At 39.1% G+C, this 17,720-nt stretch overlaps 1 protein-coding gene across 3 annotated transcripts in view; it reads left to right on the top strand.

Annotated features, from left to right (window-relative positions):
* DISP1 (dispatched RND transporter family member 1) overlaps nt 1-17,720 on the top strand; it is an 85,447-nt gene that overhangs the window by 44,859 nt on the left and 22,868 nt on the right. For 2 of the 3 annotated variants that reach the window (XM_054279022.1, XM_054279023.1), the window contains one exon: nt 8,997-9,533. In XM_054279022.1, coding sequence (XP_054134997.1) covers nt 9,028-9,533 — 506 coding nt within the window. In that variant the 5' untranslated portion in view covers nt 8,997-9,027. Of the gene's footprint in view, nt 1-1,872; nt 1,943-8,996; nt 9,534-17,720 lie in introns of those variants that run through there. The other variant, XM_054279021.1, reaches the window with a different exon arrangement.

Below are 17,720 nucleotides of genomic sequence, written 5' to 3'. Positions count from 1 at the left end.
TATATTATGTGTTTCAGATATTCAGAAAGTGAATACTGTATTGCCGTCCTACTTTCATTTTGAATTATGGTTGAGTTGCCTGCTTTGTAGTAGTGCTGTTTTGCTTATTAAATAGATTTGAGCAAAATACATTTCTGACATAAAATCTGTTCTTGATCGTTAACGCTGAATGGTTCTACCTTGGATAGAAAGCAAGTTTTCTGTTAGAGGATCCATTAATGTTAGAAAAATTATGTTCTAGATGGGATACTGATGTTGTGGGGGAGGTGGAGATGGCAGCTGGTGCCAGTGAAATTTCCCAGTTTAAGCTCAGTGAGAAAGTCCAGGAAGACAGGTTTAACAAAAAAAAGTTTCCCCTTAGAAGTGGGGAAGCAGCACAGTTTTTCACCACCTGTTAAAGACCAGATCCAATTAGCAGGAAAAGCTGCCTTGTGTGATACAAGCTGACTTGTATCACAATTGGAATGCACAATTCTAAGGTCACGCTAAGTGAAATTGCGCTTCAGTGTTTCCTTTGGTTAAATCTTTTGCTTTACAAAGAGTAAAGGTGTTTATAGCTGAGCAATTAATTTTGCTCCAACTAGTTCAACTTGACCCTGAAATGAGAACTCCCATATTTCAATAGAGAGTAAGGAGAGCACTTCTGAAAGCTAATTAGATGCCTGTGAATTGTGATCTACTTTGGATTTACAGAGACTGATACACAAGATCTGCCCCAGGATGATACCAGTTCTGAGTTTTGTATCTGAGATACCCAGAGCTGAGGAAAAAACAGGAGTCAGCTCCCTAAACACAAGGCTTGTGAGCCTATGGGCTTTTGTAGTTAGTTTGAACGTAATATCCTAGTAAACCACACACTAAGACCTGTTTGTAGCATTTCCTCTGGTAGGATTTTAAGCTCCTCATAGAACACCTCTGCTAAGTGAGTGAGTACCATGTTCCCCACGTTAATACCTAGAACTGAGGTTTTAACTATCTCCAGACTTTGGTAATCTCTATTTTTTCATTTTGAGTTGTGAACCATGAAATTTTCAGTTTTTTGCAGTAATAGTCTGTAATAATGATGTTTGTATTTATAAAGTCTTATAAAGAATTGTGATCTGAGATGTATGTGGAGATGAACTGCAGGTTCTCAAGTACTCCTCTGTGGGTGAAGCTTTTTTAGGTACAAATATCGTAAAATCTGGTGGGGTGAAGGCCCTTAAATCCCAGTAGGTATTCTGTTGCTGGAGACCTGTTGGAGATTTGTAGCCACACACCAATATTTGGCCTGACAACTAAAGGATGAAGTACGAGCTTGGTGCTTGGGGGAAAAAAGCCCTTGCTAGGAGCTAATGAGGGCTGAAGTGAGTTTGAAAGGCACTCCAAATGAGCCCCGGAGCTGTTTTCAGTCTCCCACCTTCCTCGGCTCTTTCCCTTTGCAGCAGCCGGTGCCAAGGCAGGGCCACTCGTGTTCTCCATGTGGAGAGGCTGGCGCGGAGCCCGCTGTCTGCGCAGCCCCGGTGGGCGCGGGCAGGTGAGGCGGCAGTGCTCGGCTCGGCCCCGCGTCCGAACCGGATCCGAGGGGGCCGGGACCGAGGGCAGGGAGCGGCCCGGGGCTCCCGCGGCAGCAGCAGGAGCAGGGAGGAACCGCCAGGCGCTGCCAGAGCCCGGACCTGCCGCGGGGAGGGGCGGCCTTGGCTGCCGGCGCTCCCCGCTCGGGGCCAGTGTTGGGGCGAGCGGAGCAGCGGCTCCGGCTGCGCAGACAGAGGGCTCGGAGCCGGGGGATAGCTGGATCGAGACCGGGCTGCCGCCTCCGTCCTACCCATCTGTCCTGATCTGCGGCTGGTGAGTGGCCAGAGCTGCGTCCCGTTGGGTCGCTTCGGACCTAGCCGTGCCTTCAGAAAGCGCGGGGATGGAGATTTAACTCTGCGTTATTTACACTGCAATGCTACTTTGTCATGTAAGTGGGCTCCTGGGATTGTGAGAGGCTTTTCAGCTGAGTAAAAATGCCGGAGAGTTTAGCACAGGACCCTGCCAGCGCTGAAGAGCCTGGTGAGAAAGCAAACTTCCCCCCCGCCCCGACTCGAGATCCGGCTCTTGGGGTAGATACGCTGTGATAAAAGTGCTGAACGAGGTTTATCACTGAGCTTCAGAGCACGGCTCAGCGAATGGGAGACTTTAAACCCACTCAAGCTTGGGAAATGAAGCGGGAGGAGGGTGGGGGAACCAAACAACTTCCATGTTAATTTTTCGAAGAAAATTATTCTGGACTGATAGTGTAAAAATGCTTTGCTGTGTTTTCTGTAGCCAAGTGCAAAAATGCTGTGTGTTTATCAAATAGGTGTGACTGCCAGTGTGTACCCTGCCTGATGTGTCCTGATGGTCTCACTGATTCTTTGCCTTATTTAATGTACTGTAGAGGGAGATTATATTAGTGCTCCTATTAAAATTGGAAGAAAAATGCTAATATTAGTAACAATTCTTATTACTATGTTACTGTGCTCAAACATAGTTTTTAAATTTGGACAGAAAACAAATAGTCTGATTCTAAGAAAATGGTGGAGCGGTTTCTTAAGCTCTTACGTGACATTTATATAGCCAGAGTGCTGGTAGGTATTGCTGGGGCTGTAGCTTAAAGTGTTGCTTTTGTGTCCCTTTACAACTGTAATAATTTCAATGTTAGTCTCACAGCGTAATGAAGTAAAAAACTGTGGAACTGTCAATGCAAGTAACTCTTCTTACACCCAGAAATTTCTTAATTTAATTTCTTCCTATCCTGTGTAAGCACATTAGAGCTATTTTAGATCAGAATATTTGCAATTACAAAAACTTTAAAGTCTTTCATATGGAATGGAAAGTCAGTAAGTTGTGTAAATAAGATTTAGTGCAATGACAGTGTGGCAGTTGTAAGCAATGTTTGAGGTTCTTTAACAGCTTTCTGGGCTCTTAAACTCTGCTGAGGTATACACCTACTTTCCAGAACTATGCACATTTTTTCTTGAAGTAGAATGGTTCCAATAATTTCTGATTCTAGCTGTATCTCATTCCAAAACTCAGAGTATTTGAAGCTTTTTCAGACTTCAATACATTTTCTTCCATTTTCCCGACATAGATATGCTTTTTTCCTCTTTTTTTTTCTAATTGAAACTTTAAAATTATACAAAACTTCTGGAAGAGAAGTCAGAGCTCCTTGTTGTTGCTTCTTTCCATAGTCTGATTAAATCTGTTGTAAATTTTGACTTTGAAAAGACTTCATAGTTAAAGCACTACCATTGATTTCTGTAGTTGAAGCCCTGCAAATGATTTCTGGAAATGGTCTGCTGTTGTTTGTTCTCTGTGCCAGAAGAAGTAACTTTAGCTGAAAAGCAAAGGAAATCTGCTTCTGAGGGTCTGAAAAGGTTGGTTTTTCCCATCCTTTGCAGGCTTTCCCAGCTCTCTCACCCCACAGCTGTCTTTGGTGGGTTGGTTCTTGTGCCAGCTTGGCAACACTGGTTGCCAGTGCCCATCTGTACATGAGCCGTGGTGCTGGCATGGTGATCTGGAAACTCCCTGTCACAGGAGTTGCGGTTCCCAAGCTAGCCTGCGACACAGGAAATTAACTCATGGCATCTCAGGTTCAGAACAGGACAGCTTCAAAGCCTTGAAGGCTGTGGAGAGGGATGGCAGGGACAGCTGGCTCTCAGAACCCTTGGAGAAAGGGAAATTTCCCCTCTACAAACCTCTTCTGCTTCAAAATTGTCTGCTAACTACTACCTCATGGAACAAGGACTTAGATTGCTGAAAATTTGCTTGTTAATAGGGTGACATTAGTTGACAATATGGGTATTTATAGACTGTGCAGAAAACACGCTGACCATGATGGCATTTCTCAAAAATAGGAGCTGTGTTGTACCATTTCACAAAGTGAAACGGCTGCATTAATAAATAAACCAGGTAAACTTGCTCGTTGATGAAATAAGAATTTGAGGCTTTCTGAAGCTGAAATGGTTATATTTAATGTACTTGAAATACCTGGGGAAAAAAAGGAGAACACAGGGATGGCTTGTTCTGGGAAGCACCTGTATTTTGTACAGAGAAAGCTTTTCAGGGAAGAGGTAGGGGTTAACAGCTGAAATGGAAGAGCAAGAATTGAGGTATTGAGTGAAACCAAGCACCAAGTATGACAGCATTGGAGTAAGAGCTGGGGAATTTGAAGAATGTCTAGCTGGGAGCCAAAATGGAGATCAACAACCGTGAAGCATTAAAAAGCAGCTTGACTTGCTAAAGACCATTGCAGTGATAGATACGTAGACATCTCCCATGAAACCCAGTATCAAACACCGAGCACCACCTGTTACTTCTCTGGGCATGGAGAAAAAGCAAATATACAAAGAATTCTGGTAATGTGAAGGAGGAGCAAACCCTTCTTTAGAGTGGCTGTGCACTGGCTGGCAGAGCAGACGAAGGCTGGAGAGGATTTAACTGAGTTTACAGACTGTAAGACTGTTGGCTACATTGGAAAACTTCATCATCTTGAAGGACTGCAAGGCCATTATGGTATTTCATCTGGTTGGAGTCGTACCAGTTAGCACTGGGATTGTTAAATGTTGCTTATTTTAGAAATGCACTGCTTCTAGAATACAGCTGGTTAGATGAATTTTTACATGAAAAGACATTTTTGTTACTTTGGACATTATGTTTATCTCAGAACTATGATGCTTTGTAGCTGACAGGTCTGTGAAGTCCATAAAGCCTGGGCTGGTTCAGCTGGCTGAGTGGTGCAATGCTGACTACACCGAAAAGCTTTAGGTAACTTTGAAATGAAATTTGAATTCTTTCCTACCTTAAATGAAAATTCTAAAGTCTTACAACAGTTTCGTTTTGATTTTGTGCAAGTTACAGATTTGGAGTATTTTTTTTTTTTACATGGTTAAAAAAAACCCTCAACACTTGGCTGTTCTCTCTGTTGTCTTCTAAAAATCTATAAATTATCTGTACTAATATATTAGGTTATACTACATTTCCACTACGTCATTCCTTCTTGGATTTGCATTTCTATCATTCCCAATTGTAGGCATTGAGTCCAGATGGGATTTGTTGAACCAATGTTTTTTTAAGTCTGGTTGGGTTTTTTTGGTTGCTTTTTTTTTGGTTTTTTTTGTTTTTTTTTTTTTTTAATTTTAAACATACTAAAATTAACAAAAAATTCTTTCTGTTGCAACCAAAGGAGCAGGTGTGGGGAACACCAAATACCACATAGTTGTACAGGATTACTTTGTTTCCCGAAGGGCTTGCAACGCTTGTCTACTGGGGGAGCTCTGTTCCCTATTAGCTCCACAAATAATAGATGGATTACTCCAAAAAATTGTTAAGAATGAACATCACCACTGCAGACCATGGTACATTCCAGATACAGTGCTCTTCCAGGAGTTGTTTTGAACTGCATTGCTCAAGTCCTTTCTGAGCAGTTACTGCTATCAAGAGTGCAGTAATTAAAGACAATTCTGGTTTTCTTCCCTTATCAGTCCAACTGGCATAATTTCTACAGAGATGATCACATTTAAAATACCTTGTGTCCAGCCAGAGATGTGTGATACATTAAATGTGTAGATTAACACTTTTTATAATTGGATTTAATCTTCTATTAAGTAGAAGATTCTGCCTGCATTGGAACCTGTATTTTCTACCATCTCATTGTTCAGGCTACCTGTCCACTGCTTCAAAGCTTTCAGGTGTAAATTTGTATAAGTCTGAAACCCCCACTCTACTGGAGAATGCCAGGTCCTAGAGCAGTCTGAGGAGTGCAGCAAAAATGAACTTCAGCATTGAAGGAATTCAGAATTTTCAAAGACTGAGTTTTCAAAGATTCCTATTTTTAGATTCTTTTTTTCATGGTCAGCATGTTCTTAGATTTCCCATTTCATGCCATCTTAAAAATCATACTATGCTTTTACTTGTTACATCTTAATTGGCTTATTTATTAATCCTCTAAAGAAAAGACTCTCAGTTAACTATTTCATTGGGCCAGTTTTACATCTCTCTAAGTTCCCAGTCACTGCAATTATGGCAGAGGAGACAAAATGCAGTGGAGAGTTAAGAATATATTTTGGTGTGACAGCTGCAGGTGAAGTTTTGCTGTCAGTGGGTTTACAGCCACTTGTGTAAAGAGGGACACAAATGAAGTACCATAGTACAGAATTTTTAGTCCTCTCAAACATGAATGAAACAAAACTCAGATGACATTAGCCTGGTCAAATTCAGTGACTCAAAAGAGAAAAGTTACCAAACCAAATGAAAATGTACAGCCCAGCTCACATTCTAGAGAACTGGTTTGAGTCCCAGTTCTTCATAGATGTGACTGAATAAAATATTTAATCAGATGGCTACCTTAGCATGCAAGGTACTCTTCCTTTAATGTGTTATTGAAAGAACTTCAAGGCAAGCAGGTGCTTCCATTGCCTTTCAAAAAGAGTCCATAAAAATGAACGGAACTCAAGAGTTCCTCAAGGCTTAAGAAAAAGAATTAATTAGCTCTATCTGTTAAAATTTTAATGTTTGAAATGGTTCATTAATTGCTTGTTCAACAGGAGAACAAACGTAGAATTATATGTTGTGGTACTGAGGATCTTTTCTTCTATTCAGTAGTTCTAAAACATTTCTGAACAAAAGGTGCACAGGTAGCTATTATATCTGTGGAAAATAAAGCCTTTATCTTTGATCATATTAAATGGAGGCTGCTGAGCTGTCTGGACAAGAGTTACAATTGCCATGTCAGTGTTCTCAAGGGGCACAGATACACTGAAGGGCCAAGGCCCTGTGTCTGTGGTGGGGTTGTCCAGCAGTTGTGGGCACGATGTTGGGCATCTGTGTTTGGCACAGAGATGTGTGGTTTGCTTCATGAAGTGGTTGAAAACAGCTACTAAAAATTAATGTTGTAAGTGTCCTGGGTTTAAAGCAAAAGAATGTGCGTCTCTCTTCCTGAAATATCAGATATTTGCAGTGTCTCTGTCCCTTCTGTTCGATTATTACAGTAGACAGTAATTTTGAGCAGTGTACAGCAGTTTCAAGTGATGATATGGATGGATCCAACTAACTTAGAAACAAATGGAGCAGCAACACTGTGCAGCCTATCTTTATGTGAGTGAATGTAAAAATAAGCAGCCAAAAATTCCAAAAATGCTGCCAGACACCTGTAGAGGAGCTTTGTCTGCCTCAGTGTCCAGCTCTCATTGTGTTCACTGAGGTTTGATGTTGCCTGCAGTATGAGAGAAAACCAGACTGCTGATATACAGTGGAATTTCACGTAACTGATACATCTCTTCTGACCAAACTGAAGTTTAGCCAGCCCCTTGAATTTGCTCTCTATGCTCAGCAGAAAGTCCTCCTTGGGCTTGACTTGCCTGGGCCAGGGGAGGGGGTACCTGGCAGGAATGTGTGGAATTGAAGACTGGAAAAATCTGCTTGTCAAACAGCATATTCTCCTGTTCTGAGTGGGTATCTAAATGAAAGTGATTTCCCAGGGCATCTGGCTCTGCACATGATCTAGAACAAATAGCAGAGGATTAATTTTTCGTTTCAGAAGTGGGGGATTTAGCTCTGTCTCAGGGAGATGCTATGCGGGGGTGGGGGGGGGGAACATTCCAGTCTGCAAAGCACTTTGCTCAGAATTAGCATACAGGCAATTAAATAGCTCAGCTGGCTGGGCAGGCTTAGCTCTCTGAGCATTCAGCAAAGGTATCAGGGAAGAAAATGAGTTAGAAACTTCCTTGCTTATCTGCCTTAATCTATGTATGTTGTGTCTCCCTGCAAAGTTCGGTTGTCTGTAATGCAAGCCTTGCAATTTGGACTTAAAATGATGCTAATTAAATTCGATATTAAAAAGTCAAAGCAGTTGTAATTAACTGATTCTGTTTTTTCAGCAAGTGTTGATTTATTCTTCTAAGTAGCACATAATTAGTGTTGTTCATGCTCCCTCCTCCCTCCCCCAGGGTCATGTAAATTGGGTAGCAAACTCTTATCTGAGTGTGGTGTTTGATCTTTCATGTTATTTATCAAAATAATGATCTCCAATTTACCTTTTTATCTTATTAAAACAAAGTTATAGTTAAGATGGGAAAAATTGACTGCTGTAAGAACCTCACACAAGTTTTGATCTTGAGCTGTGGTCACTTCTACAATGTTAATAGTTCTCATTTATCTACATATTGCCTGAAAAACCTTAGGAGAAAATCTTTTCAAATCCTTTATTTACGACACATTACATTATTAGTGTACTCTATGCACTGCCTTTAGAGTACATGTTGCTGGGAAGTGAAAGTTTCTCAATCAACAGTAATTCAATCCTGGGATTATTTTTTGTCAACCTGGTAAAAACATGTGGTTGCATTCTATCTTTTTAGTATTCACAACAGTTCATTTTAAGCTTCTGCTAAAGATCTAATCTACTATTCAGAAAATTTGATATATCTGCTGAAGTAGCTTGATTTATTCAAATAAGGCATTTCAAAATTTCTTTATAAACATAAATATGCGTTGTTTTTAATAGAAATTGGAAAGGAGGTTACTGAAACCAGCACTTTATTGGTTATTAAATAATCTCTATTGTGTAGGCTTGTCTCCTGCAGTTTTTCAAAGCACATGGGTAAATTGCAGTGCAAGGTGTGGTGACATTGTTTATACCAAAATCTGTTTTTATAAATAGTGGCTATTAGCTTAGTTTTGTGCACAATGATTTTGCTCTGTGCATGTCAGCCATTACTTGTTAGCTATGACACAGACACTGACAAATCTCTATTCATTTGATTTATAACTTGGTGTAATCACTGAAAATTGACATAATTTCACTCTTAATATTTTGCTCAACAAATTTAAGTACTTTAGGACATTCCTGGCAGTGTGCATGGCTCCTTTCCCTGTTTCCCTGTGTTGCAAAAGGTAAAGCTCAGAGCAGAGCTTTACTCATGTTAATTTAAAGTTATTTCTGAGCATCTGAAAACACTGCAGCTCTCTAAACTACGCTTTATTTGTTTCCTCAGGAACATCACATGTCCACTGAGAACTTGGAGCATGGCTATGAGCAACACCACTGACTCTGTGGTCCTGAGCAATGGCAGCATCTTGTCAAATGCTGCTGGCTCAGGGGTTGTTGCAGCGAATGACAGAGACATCACGGTCCAACAACTCCCATCCAAGGAAACACCAAGATCAAAACCAAGTCTAAATGGCTGCCTGCAACTAAATGGAACAATCAAACCATCCTTTCTGCCTTTAGACAACCAAAGAACTCAGCAGATGTTGTCGCAATGCTGCCACCCTTGTCCATACCATCATTCTTTAAGTAGCCATAATAGCAAGCAAGAATGTCATTCAGTGGTTGGCAGCTCAGCATCATCTCCTATGACCTCGTGCTGTATGCAGCCACACACTGAGTACTCAGCCTCTATTTGCCAAAAACACACCCCTGTCTATCAGCCTGCCTGCTGTCTTCAGCCCTCCCCATCCTTCTGCCTTCACCATCAGTGGCCTGACCATTTCCAGCATCAGCCTGTGCAGCAACACCTAGCCAGGATAAGGTAAGCAGGTTGCATTATTTCTTAGTTCTCAGCATGGATAATCTTTCCCTGAACTATTTTGTTTTCTTACAGAAGTAGGAGATCTGAAAGGCAGATGAACCAAATTTCTTTCCCAGTGATTTTACAGATCAATTTTCAATGTATTACCACATCATTATTTCCAGGAGAAACCAAGGCAGATTTGTTTTGCTGGGCTCCATGAATATTCCTGAAGTTAAATAGTTCTTTCTTGGGAGAAAAAAAACACTGGTGTTTTTTTTTAATTCTTGGGGATTGTTTGTAAGCTTATTAGCTCTTTCAGAAGACACAGGGTACACCTCTATTGTGTAAAACAAACCAGCAGAGATAGCTAAGAATACACTGAAAGATCTGGTATGTCTGCACAGTCTAATCAAAATACATATTTCCTTAAAAAGATGCATTGAAAAATATTTTCAACAATTCTATTCTCAAATGTACAGGGTGTTTTTTCTTTGTCAGGTCAGCTGGTTCAGTGGGTTGCCCTCATGTCTTTTCAGTGTAGGTTATCTGCTAAACTTCAAAATTGTGCTCAGATTGAGGAATTTGGGATTGTTCCAGGTTTTAGTCCTTTCTCTTCTCTGTTTCATAAGAATTTGCCTCTTTGTATTTGTTAGCTTTGGAGTTCCAGAGCTTCAGGGAGCAACAAACACAAGAACAATCTTCTACAGCCTCCTGGTCCTGGGCAAAATCAGCCAATCTAAGAAGCAGTTTCTAGAAAGCAAATTCCCATTGAAGGAAGACACTTTAAAGCTTTTAAGCAATGTTACTATTTTTTCTGAGTTGCAGTTGGGCTAAAAGGGGTGGATTTTCATGGGAGCGTTAAAACTATCCTTCTCCGTGTTATCCAACATCTGCACCCATATTCAGGAACTTGGAGCTGTGAGTGTTTCTCAGTCAGTTACAATGATTTTGTCTTGATGAAATATATGCACTAATTTTAAACTTCTAAAAATATCAGACGGGAAAAAACCTGTAATGTGGAAAAACTCAAAGTGAATAAAGCTTTTTTCCCCTAAGATAAAAGCAGATGAAAATAGGGATGATAATACAGAGCACAAATCAGCTTTCTCCTGCCAGTTATTCCACTTAGAAATGGAAAAAATCTTAGTTGTTAAAACTGCTTATAATCAGAGCTGTATTTTCCACCCCATTCGTCAAGCAAAGACATTTTATAATTTTGTATACAAAGGTATGCGGGAAGTTGAACTATTGTAGGATCAGTTGTACTTTTCAAACTGTTGGAATGGTTGCATTCATTTCACTGTTTTTCTCCCTGTGCATCAGGGTTGTTAAACGTCATCTGTATTCCATACTCATGAAGAAGGGAACAAATGCCATACATAGTCTGGGTTTCTGGCTTCAGTCTAGAAATAAAAACAGTGAAAATTTCTTCTGGATATGATAAAATAATGTTTTCAGTCATGGTTCACAGATGCAAAAACTGTTTTAACTGCTCTGATTGGGCTCTTGAGCCAAGACACTGTTTTTTTCATCTTCCTTGCCATACCATACACTTCTACAAAAATGCACAGAAATTATGAACAATGATTTATGATAAATGGTTTGTCTTACTGCTAGCAGTCGAAAGATGCAATCCAACCTTTAAAGCACCTATACTTAATTAACCAGCTCTATCTGTTAGCATATCCTGCATATCCCTATCAAATGATTACTGAACTGCTTCCATGCCTTTTCACTCTGTAAACTGCCCATGGCTGCATTAATGGACAGTGTATACTGATCTGACTATCACCCAGCATGGAACCAAAGACTTCTCTCTTCATACTCAGCAAGGTGTGTCTAAATACACTAGTCTGTCATTGCATTGTGAAGTTATCACCCAGAAAGGCAACTGTCAATGTAGACATGTGGGAGACGGTAAAAAAAAAACTGGGAGCAGCTGGATGCAGACTTGCTGGTGGATGGATGTGCACTGAGGAGGAAGCAAACTGCCTCATTTGTAGCTCCTTGGCAGGGCTGAAAAGGAGAAGTGATAAATGTGTATTTATTTTTATGTGTTGGGGTCACTTCCTGTAAACAGAAGAGTAACACTTTGTGTGTGGTATTTCAATGTGATCATTGTTGCACACTCTTAATTTTTTTGCAGTTTGAGCTTATAATCTGCACAGCAGCTTCTTCTCCAGGTATTTTTATTACAAGGTTCATTGGAAATCATCTAGCTTTATGAAATGTGCATGTTTCAACAGGGTTATTTAAAATGCAGGTTCTTATACTCTACATTAGTTAAATTCAGTATGTAGTCAAACAATACTTAATTTATCTTCTTTCTTTTAAAAAAAATGCATTCAAATATTGTTATAATTTTAAGAAGGGGGAGAAGTTGTGATTAGATACAGGAGGGTGAACACTCTTTGCAGACTGTATTGCCTATGCTTACAGCTCTGGGTAGGTAACCAATTGTTTCAGCACAACAGGCTTTGTCAGGTTTTGAAGCCCAAGGCTTAACATTTGCCAGTGACCTAATATTAAAGGAATGTGGGTCTGGTATATCATTGCAGATTGGAGTGGTAAAGACAGATTGAAAATAATTCCACACTTGTCCTATCCTCTTAAAGCTGGCTGGATCTGGAATTTTGTAGAGGGTTCAGCTTTGAAGTTTAACTAAATTACATGGAAACATCATCAATCCACTGCATCTTGAGAGTCTGGACAACTGTTGATTTTTTTAGGTTGGTGAAAATATTCTGTAGCATAAAGGGAAATATTTTTAGTGGTTGCTGTTTTGCAGGATGATTGTGGTAAAAAATTCTATTGTAAAAGTAGGTAAAAGAGGTCAACATTTGGTTGTATGATTCTGATGACTTTTAGATGGTTTTTTCTGAGGTTGGAAGATCTTGAATAAAGTTTCTTGTGTTGTTTTGTGCACATATTTAAGAAGTAGCTCATGTAAACAGGTTCATACTTCCTTTTTTCAGTGGCCATGATATCTTGACCACACAAACACTCCCTGGGAAATTCTAGCCATCTCTCCATATCACAGTGCAGTTGTCTTGAGGTTTGATTTGCTCTAACCGTTTCTAAATTTACCTGTGTACAAGCATGGCACATTTAATTCTGTTCAGTACTGTTGGATATTTTTTTTGTTCCTCTATCCTGCCTCTTTGGAAAGCTCATGCTGAAGTATCCGTTTTTGTTGGAATGCACTTATGTATCTCAAGAAACCTGGGAGCTTAGACACCCTGGAAGATACGAGTGACTGCCCCTCCTTTGCTGCTGCTTCTGTAGTCATCAACAGGGTGGGTAGAAATGGGGGAAACCAACCAAGTAAGGCTGTGAAAGAAGCATGAAAATTGATCCATAACGACTGGAAGCAGTGAGTTAGGAGTCCCTAGGGAAAAGTAAAAATGTGCAGCCCAGTAGCATGCTTAGTGGGATGAAAGGAGGATAAAATAAATAATGAACATTTGCATAGTTCTCTGGAAGAACTGAATAGTAGCATTTTTAAAAAGCCAGAAAACAATTACAATCTTACAATCTCTTACAATCTTTCCTGGTATTTTTCAAAACTGCTTCTTCATATAGGAATGTATGCATATCAGTAGGAGTGGCAGAGGAAGGATGTGCGCAGATCATTTAGGAAGTTGTCTCAGGATTGAGGAAGGCATATAATAATGATTGTGATATCTCTGGTGCCAAATTGGATTGCTTCCTTCAGACATGTATGGGAAGTTTTTAGTGGGAAAACACCAGTTAAAAGCTACCTGTGTGTGTCTTAATCTTGATGTCAACTGCTGGAATCTCTCTGATGATAAAATTTAGAAAGCTTAGATCTGTGGACTCAGAGACAAAAGGTAGGGCAGAAGAGGTCAGGGAGCTGTGAATGAACTGCTGGTGCTGCTGCTAAGGAAAATGCTCTAGACTGCCAGTGTATGCAGTGATTGCACTTTCACAGCATCAATCCAATAAATTCAAACAAGCCCTCTTGGCTTAGGGTGAACCTGCTTTGTGTCACCCACTGTTTACTTTTTTTAGACTATACTGTTGATGCTTTTGACTACAGCAGACAAGTAAGGAAAACTGTTCTGAAAAGCATCTGAATTATCTGTGGTAAAAAAACAGGCTGAAAGGATATATGGGATGATCTGCCCATGATCATGCAATCATCTCAAGCTGGAACAGGAAAATAAAATCTGTTTAAAGCCCCACAGAATCCTTACTTTGGATAAAATTTAAGAATTGCTCCTCATCCCCCAATAGCTTACTTTGGAGGTTTTAGCTCCTAAAGCTTAGTTAGTTTAAATTGCTGGATTCAAAGCTTTTGCTTGTTAGACCAATTTATATTCTGAAGAAGACAAAAGACAGTGTCAGGAAACTGGTAAAACATCCAGACTTTTTGTACATCTTGCTTTTAGTTTGATTTAAACCTTCTTTTGAAGTGTTTTGGCATTGCAGATTTATGTGATGGTTCTGGGACTGGGTTCTGCTGTGTCTCAGCATTCTGTACCACACACTGTTCAAACAGTACTGCAGACACAAGTGAATACTTACACTTTATTTAATACTTTAAAACAAATCTCTGTAGAAATGAAAAAGCTGTGAAGTGAGGCTAGAACACTACAGCTGCCTCTTACCCATTTTAGATTTTTCCTTCTAGTTATTTGGCATAAAGATTAGAACCAGAAAAAATAAAATCTCCTCTGATTTTTCAAAAAGCAAGGGAATGTTTGTCAAATACCAATCTTAATAACAAGTCTTTGTTATGAAACAGTTCCCTGCTTGATTCCAGGAAAAGGATAATGGTTATCTAGTACATTCTGCATGGCTTGCAGAGCTGATTTTGCATATACATGTGTATAAAATATTTTCAAATAGCCTCAGTTCAGGAACATAAACTGTTCACAAAAATTTTTCCACTGAGCTTTTTTAACAACCTATCCTATTTTGAAAGTTGTTAGCATCTGCTTATTTTGATGCATTAAAAGATATTTTAGTTTTCACTTTTTATATTAAATGTATACTAATGTCTTTTGTACAAAATATATGTGCGTATAGTGATTACAAAATTAATAAAGGAACCTTTCTGCCTTCCCCTAAGAAGATTAAATACAGGAATCTTTAAGAAGAAACCTTTAGGTCAAATTTCTGGAAGTGGGATTTCTGAAATGTTTTATCAACCTTTAGCAACCAAGAAGCAAAAGCTGTGACCATCATTTCATTCATTGTTCAGGGTGTTGCAAATCTTTTGGTTCATGATATAGATCAGGAGTTCCTGAAATAATACAGATTCTTTCTCTGTTCTCATGTAAGCCATTTTTTCTATGCCAGAGTAGTTCTCCTCATTATGAAGCATTAACAACCCAACGGCATACTTGGGATTTTGATGTAGTTGAGAAAAAAGAAAAGGAATGTGAAGCCATCTCATGCATCCATCTGAGTCCATATGTGGGATTCTCTGTTGAGCACATGTGGAAAAGTAGGTTTTCCCTGTGACCAAATGAACTGGATTTCTTTCTTTCTTTGAAATAATTTTTCATGTCAGTCTAATTTAAGCTGTGCTTCTTCATTTTCACACATTTTTATTTTAGTCTTGCATGATCTCTGAGTGTGATACCTTAAGAATTTTATTCTGGTTTTATTAATTCATTTACTCTTCCCATGATAAATATTGTGCATTGTTGGCTGTGCAAACAACTTGCTCCACTTTCTGGAACTGAAAGCAAAGAGCTGACACACAGAGACTAGAATGCAAATAAAAATGCCATTTATAATTTGGTGGCTGATCAAATTTAAAATAGCATGACTAAGAAAGTATTAAGTGCATTTTAAAAAAAAACCCTGTCATTCTGAGCAGTCCAGGTGATTTTTGCAGGCTTTGGAATTGTACTACTTAAACATTAGTGTTTGTCTAGACTTCAGGTTGTTTGGAATCAATCAGTTTTGCCATGGGAGGGTGGTGCTTGGTGCTTTGGTGTGAGTGCAGCTGAGGACCAGCCTGGCTGTATATTGCTGTGTGGGTTCTGCTCCTTAGGGAATTCAAGTCCTGTGTGTGCTTGAATTTCCTGTGCCCTGTATCCCTCACCTTTCCCTGAACAACAGAGGAGCTCACTCATAACTAGCAATCTGCTGGGCCTTTGAACTGCTGTCCTTAGAAGATGTAAAGCTGTGGGAAACTCAGCTTTATGGGAGGGAAACCATATTAAAAAAATGGCTCCTTTCTTTTGTACTAAATTGACTGGAAAACCAGCATCAGCTGCACTCGTTCTGGAAAAGGACTAATTGGCGTGGGGTTTGAGATGACTTTTAAAACTGAGCATTTATATACACTTAGAAAAAGCCCACAACATCCAAAATTATGTCAGTTTGTTGGAATATTTTGATGATGTATGGTTGTTTTCATGTACTTTTAATTTAGTAGGAGGTTGTAGTAAATGTCTTATTCAAATGTGAATAAGACAAACCAGACAACATTATTTCTGTCTCTAACTCCTTCTAAAATCACTTGTTCTTCCTCTCTGATAATTTCAATGTTGTCTTCATCTCCTAGTGAGTAATAATAGATGTCCACACTTTTAATTGGTCAGTGGTGCTTGAACAGCAAAACAGAACAAAACCCCTAAACACTGTGCAAGAGGGGAATTCAGAGGGTACCTGAGAAATTTGGCATTGATTTTGCTACACAAAAATTGCAATGATATTCTACTGAATAAAGAAATCTCTTAAAAAATGGACTATGAATGCAAAATAGAAATGAGGTGATACCACTGACAGATCAGTGGAGGTAAGGGAAGTTACAACTAGAAATCCTGCTGATATTTCAGAGAGCTTAGTCTCACTACTGGCAAATTAGGATGTGTTTTGGTTCTTTTCTAATAAAATCATAAATAGATTTATGTACTGAACTGGAAAAGCTGATTTGCATCACTTCTTCCACTTCTCCCATATTTTCTAGCAAGTTAATAGGATCCCTTGCCTCAAAATTCTTATGTTACCTTTCCAGTTTGTAGGATGTTTAGTTTATTCTGTCAAATGGATGAACTTTTGCAAACATTTTGCTGAACATGGATTATGTTAAATCTGTTTTATAGTCTGTTCAACCCTAGAGCGCTTTTTGGGGGTTTTAGCTACAATACTGGATGTATTTAGCTCTTAAAGGTTCGGTAAATATTTCCTTCTTTTTTTACTTGCTTGCTTGTTACTGAGCATACAAAACAAATTTCATGTCAGGAGATCCAAAAGATAATGTTGCATTATATATGTACAGGTTTTCATTAGCACTAGCAAAAGCTAGAGAGCCTTCTTTTTGCAATTACATATTAAATTCTTTTAAATATATTAATTGTGTTGAATAGACATTTGTTTTATGTCACTTAAAAGTCATGTAAATGACTAAATTCACAGATATTGGAACAGGACTTCCACACTGAAGGGAAGTATTTGACTAAATTTAGAACAAAGATCTGAAGTAACAGTATTTTCATTTGCTGCAAGAGATTAAATGTGCAGAAAGGTAAAAACTGTTGTTTGTCCCCATGGTTAGATGAATAATCTGGAGAAATTTTAAGTGCTTTTAGTCTATCTTTAGAAAAGCTCTCTGGACACAGAAGGTTTTCTGAGAGCAAAACTGAACTCCGTGGTGGCTTATGATCACAAAGTCTTATATCTGCACAGGAAGGAAGACTGAAGCATGTATCAGTTGAAGTGTGTTTTATGACACTCCAGGTCTCCCTACTCCAGAGCTAAACTTCCATGTACTTAATGTCAGTCTTTAATACCTACAGGGACATGTACTTCAGCCTGCGTGGACAGATGCCATCATAAAAATAGGCACTCTTGGACATTTTCCTTCTTGGTGGTATCATGAGATGGGGGTTTTCTTCTGTATATGTTGTGATTCCTTGAGTCATGTTAATTTCCTGTTTGTCAGAGAAATCCAAGATGTGGCCATGACCTTGTGTTGCTCCATTCAACTGGGAAGTGTGATAAAAACAGCTTTGAAATAAGGAAGGGACTTTTTGCCAGTAAAAATGTTGAAAACTACTCTAGTCATCATTTAAATCCCAAAACATATCTATTAATTTCACTGTAATTACCAAGAAAAGAGAAAAGACTAATGGTTTTAGACTTGTGAAAGATCTTGAAATAATATTAGTCTGCTCCAAATTAGCTGTTGGCTTGTTTTCAAATAATGATTCATGGTGGTATTTT

This window comes from Melozone crissalis, unplaced genomic scaffold (assembly GCF_028551555.1).
Source record: "Melozone crissalis strain CALT ecotype California unplaced genomic scaffold, PUWL_Pcris_2 ptg000027l_1, whole genome shotgun sequence".
NCBI classification, from domain to species: Eukaryota; Metazoa; Chordata; class Aves; order Passeriformes; family Passerellidae; genus Melozone; species Melozone crissalis.
The sequence above is the reverse complement of the archived record's forward strand: the minus strand, read 5'-3'. Positions and strand labels throughout refer to the sequence as shown.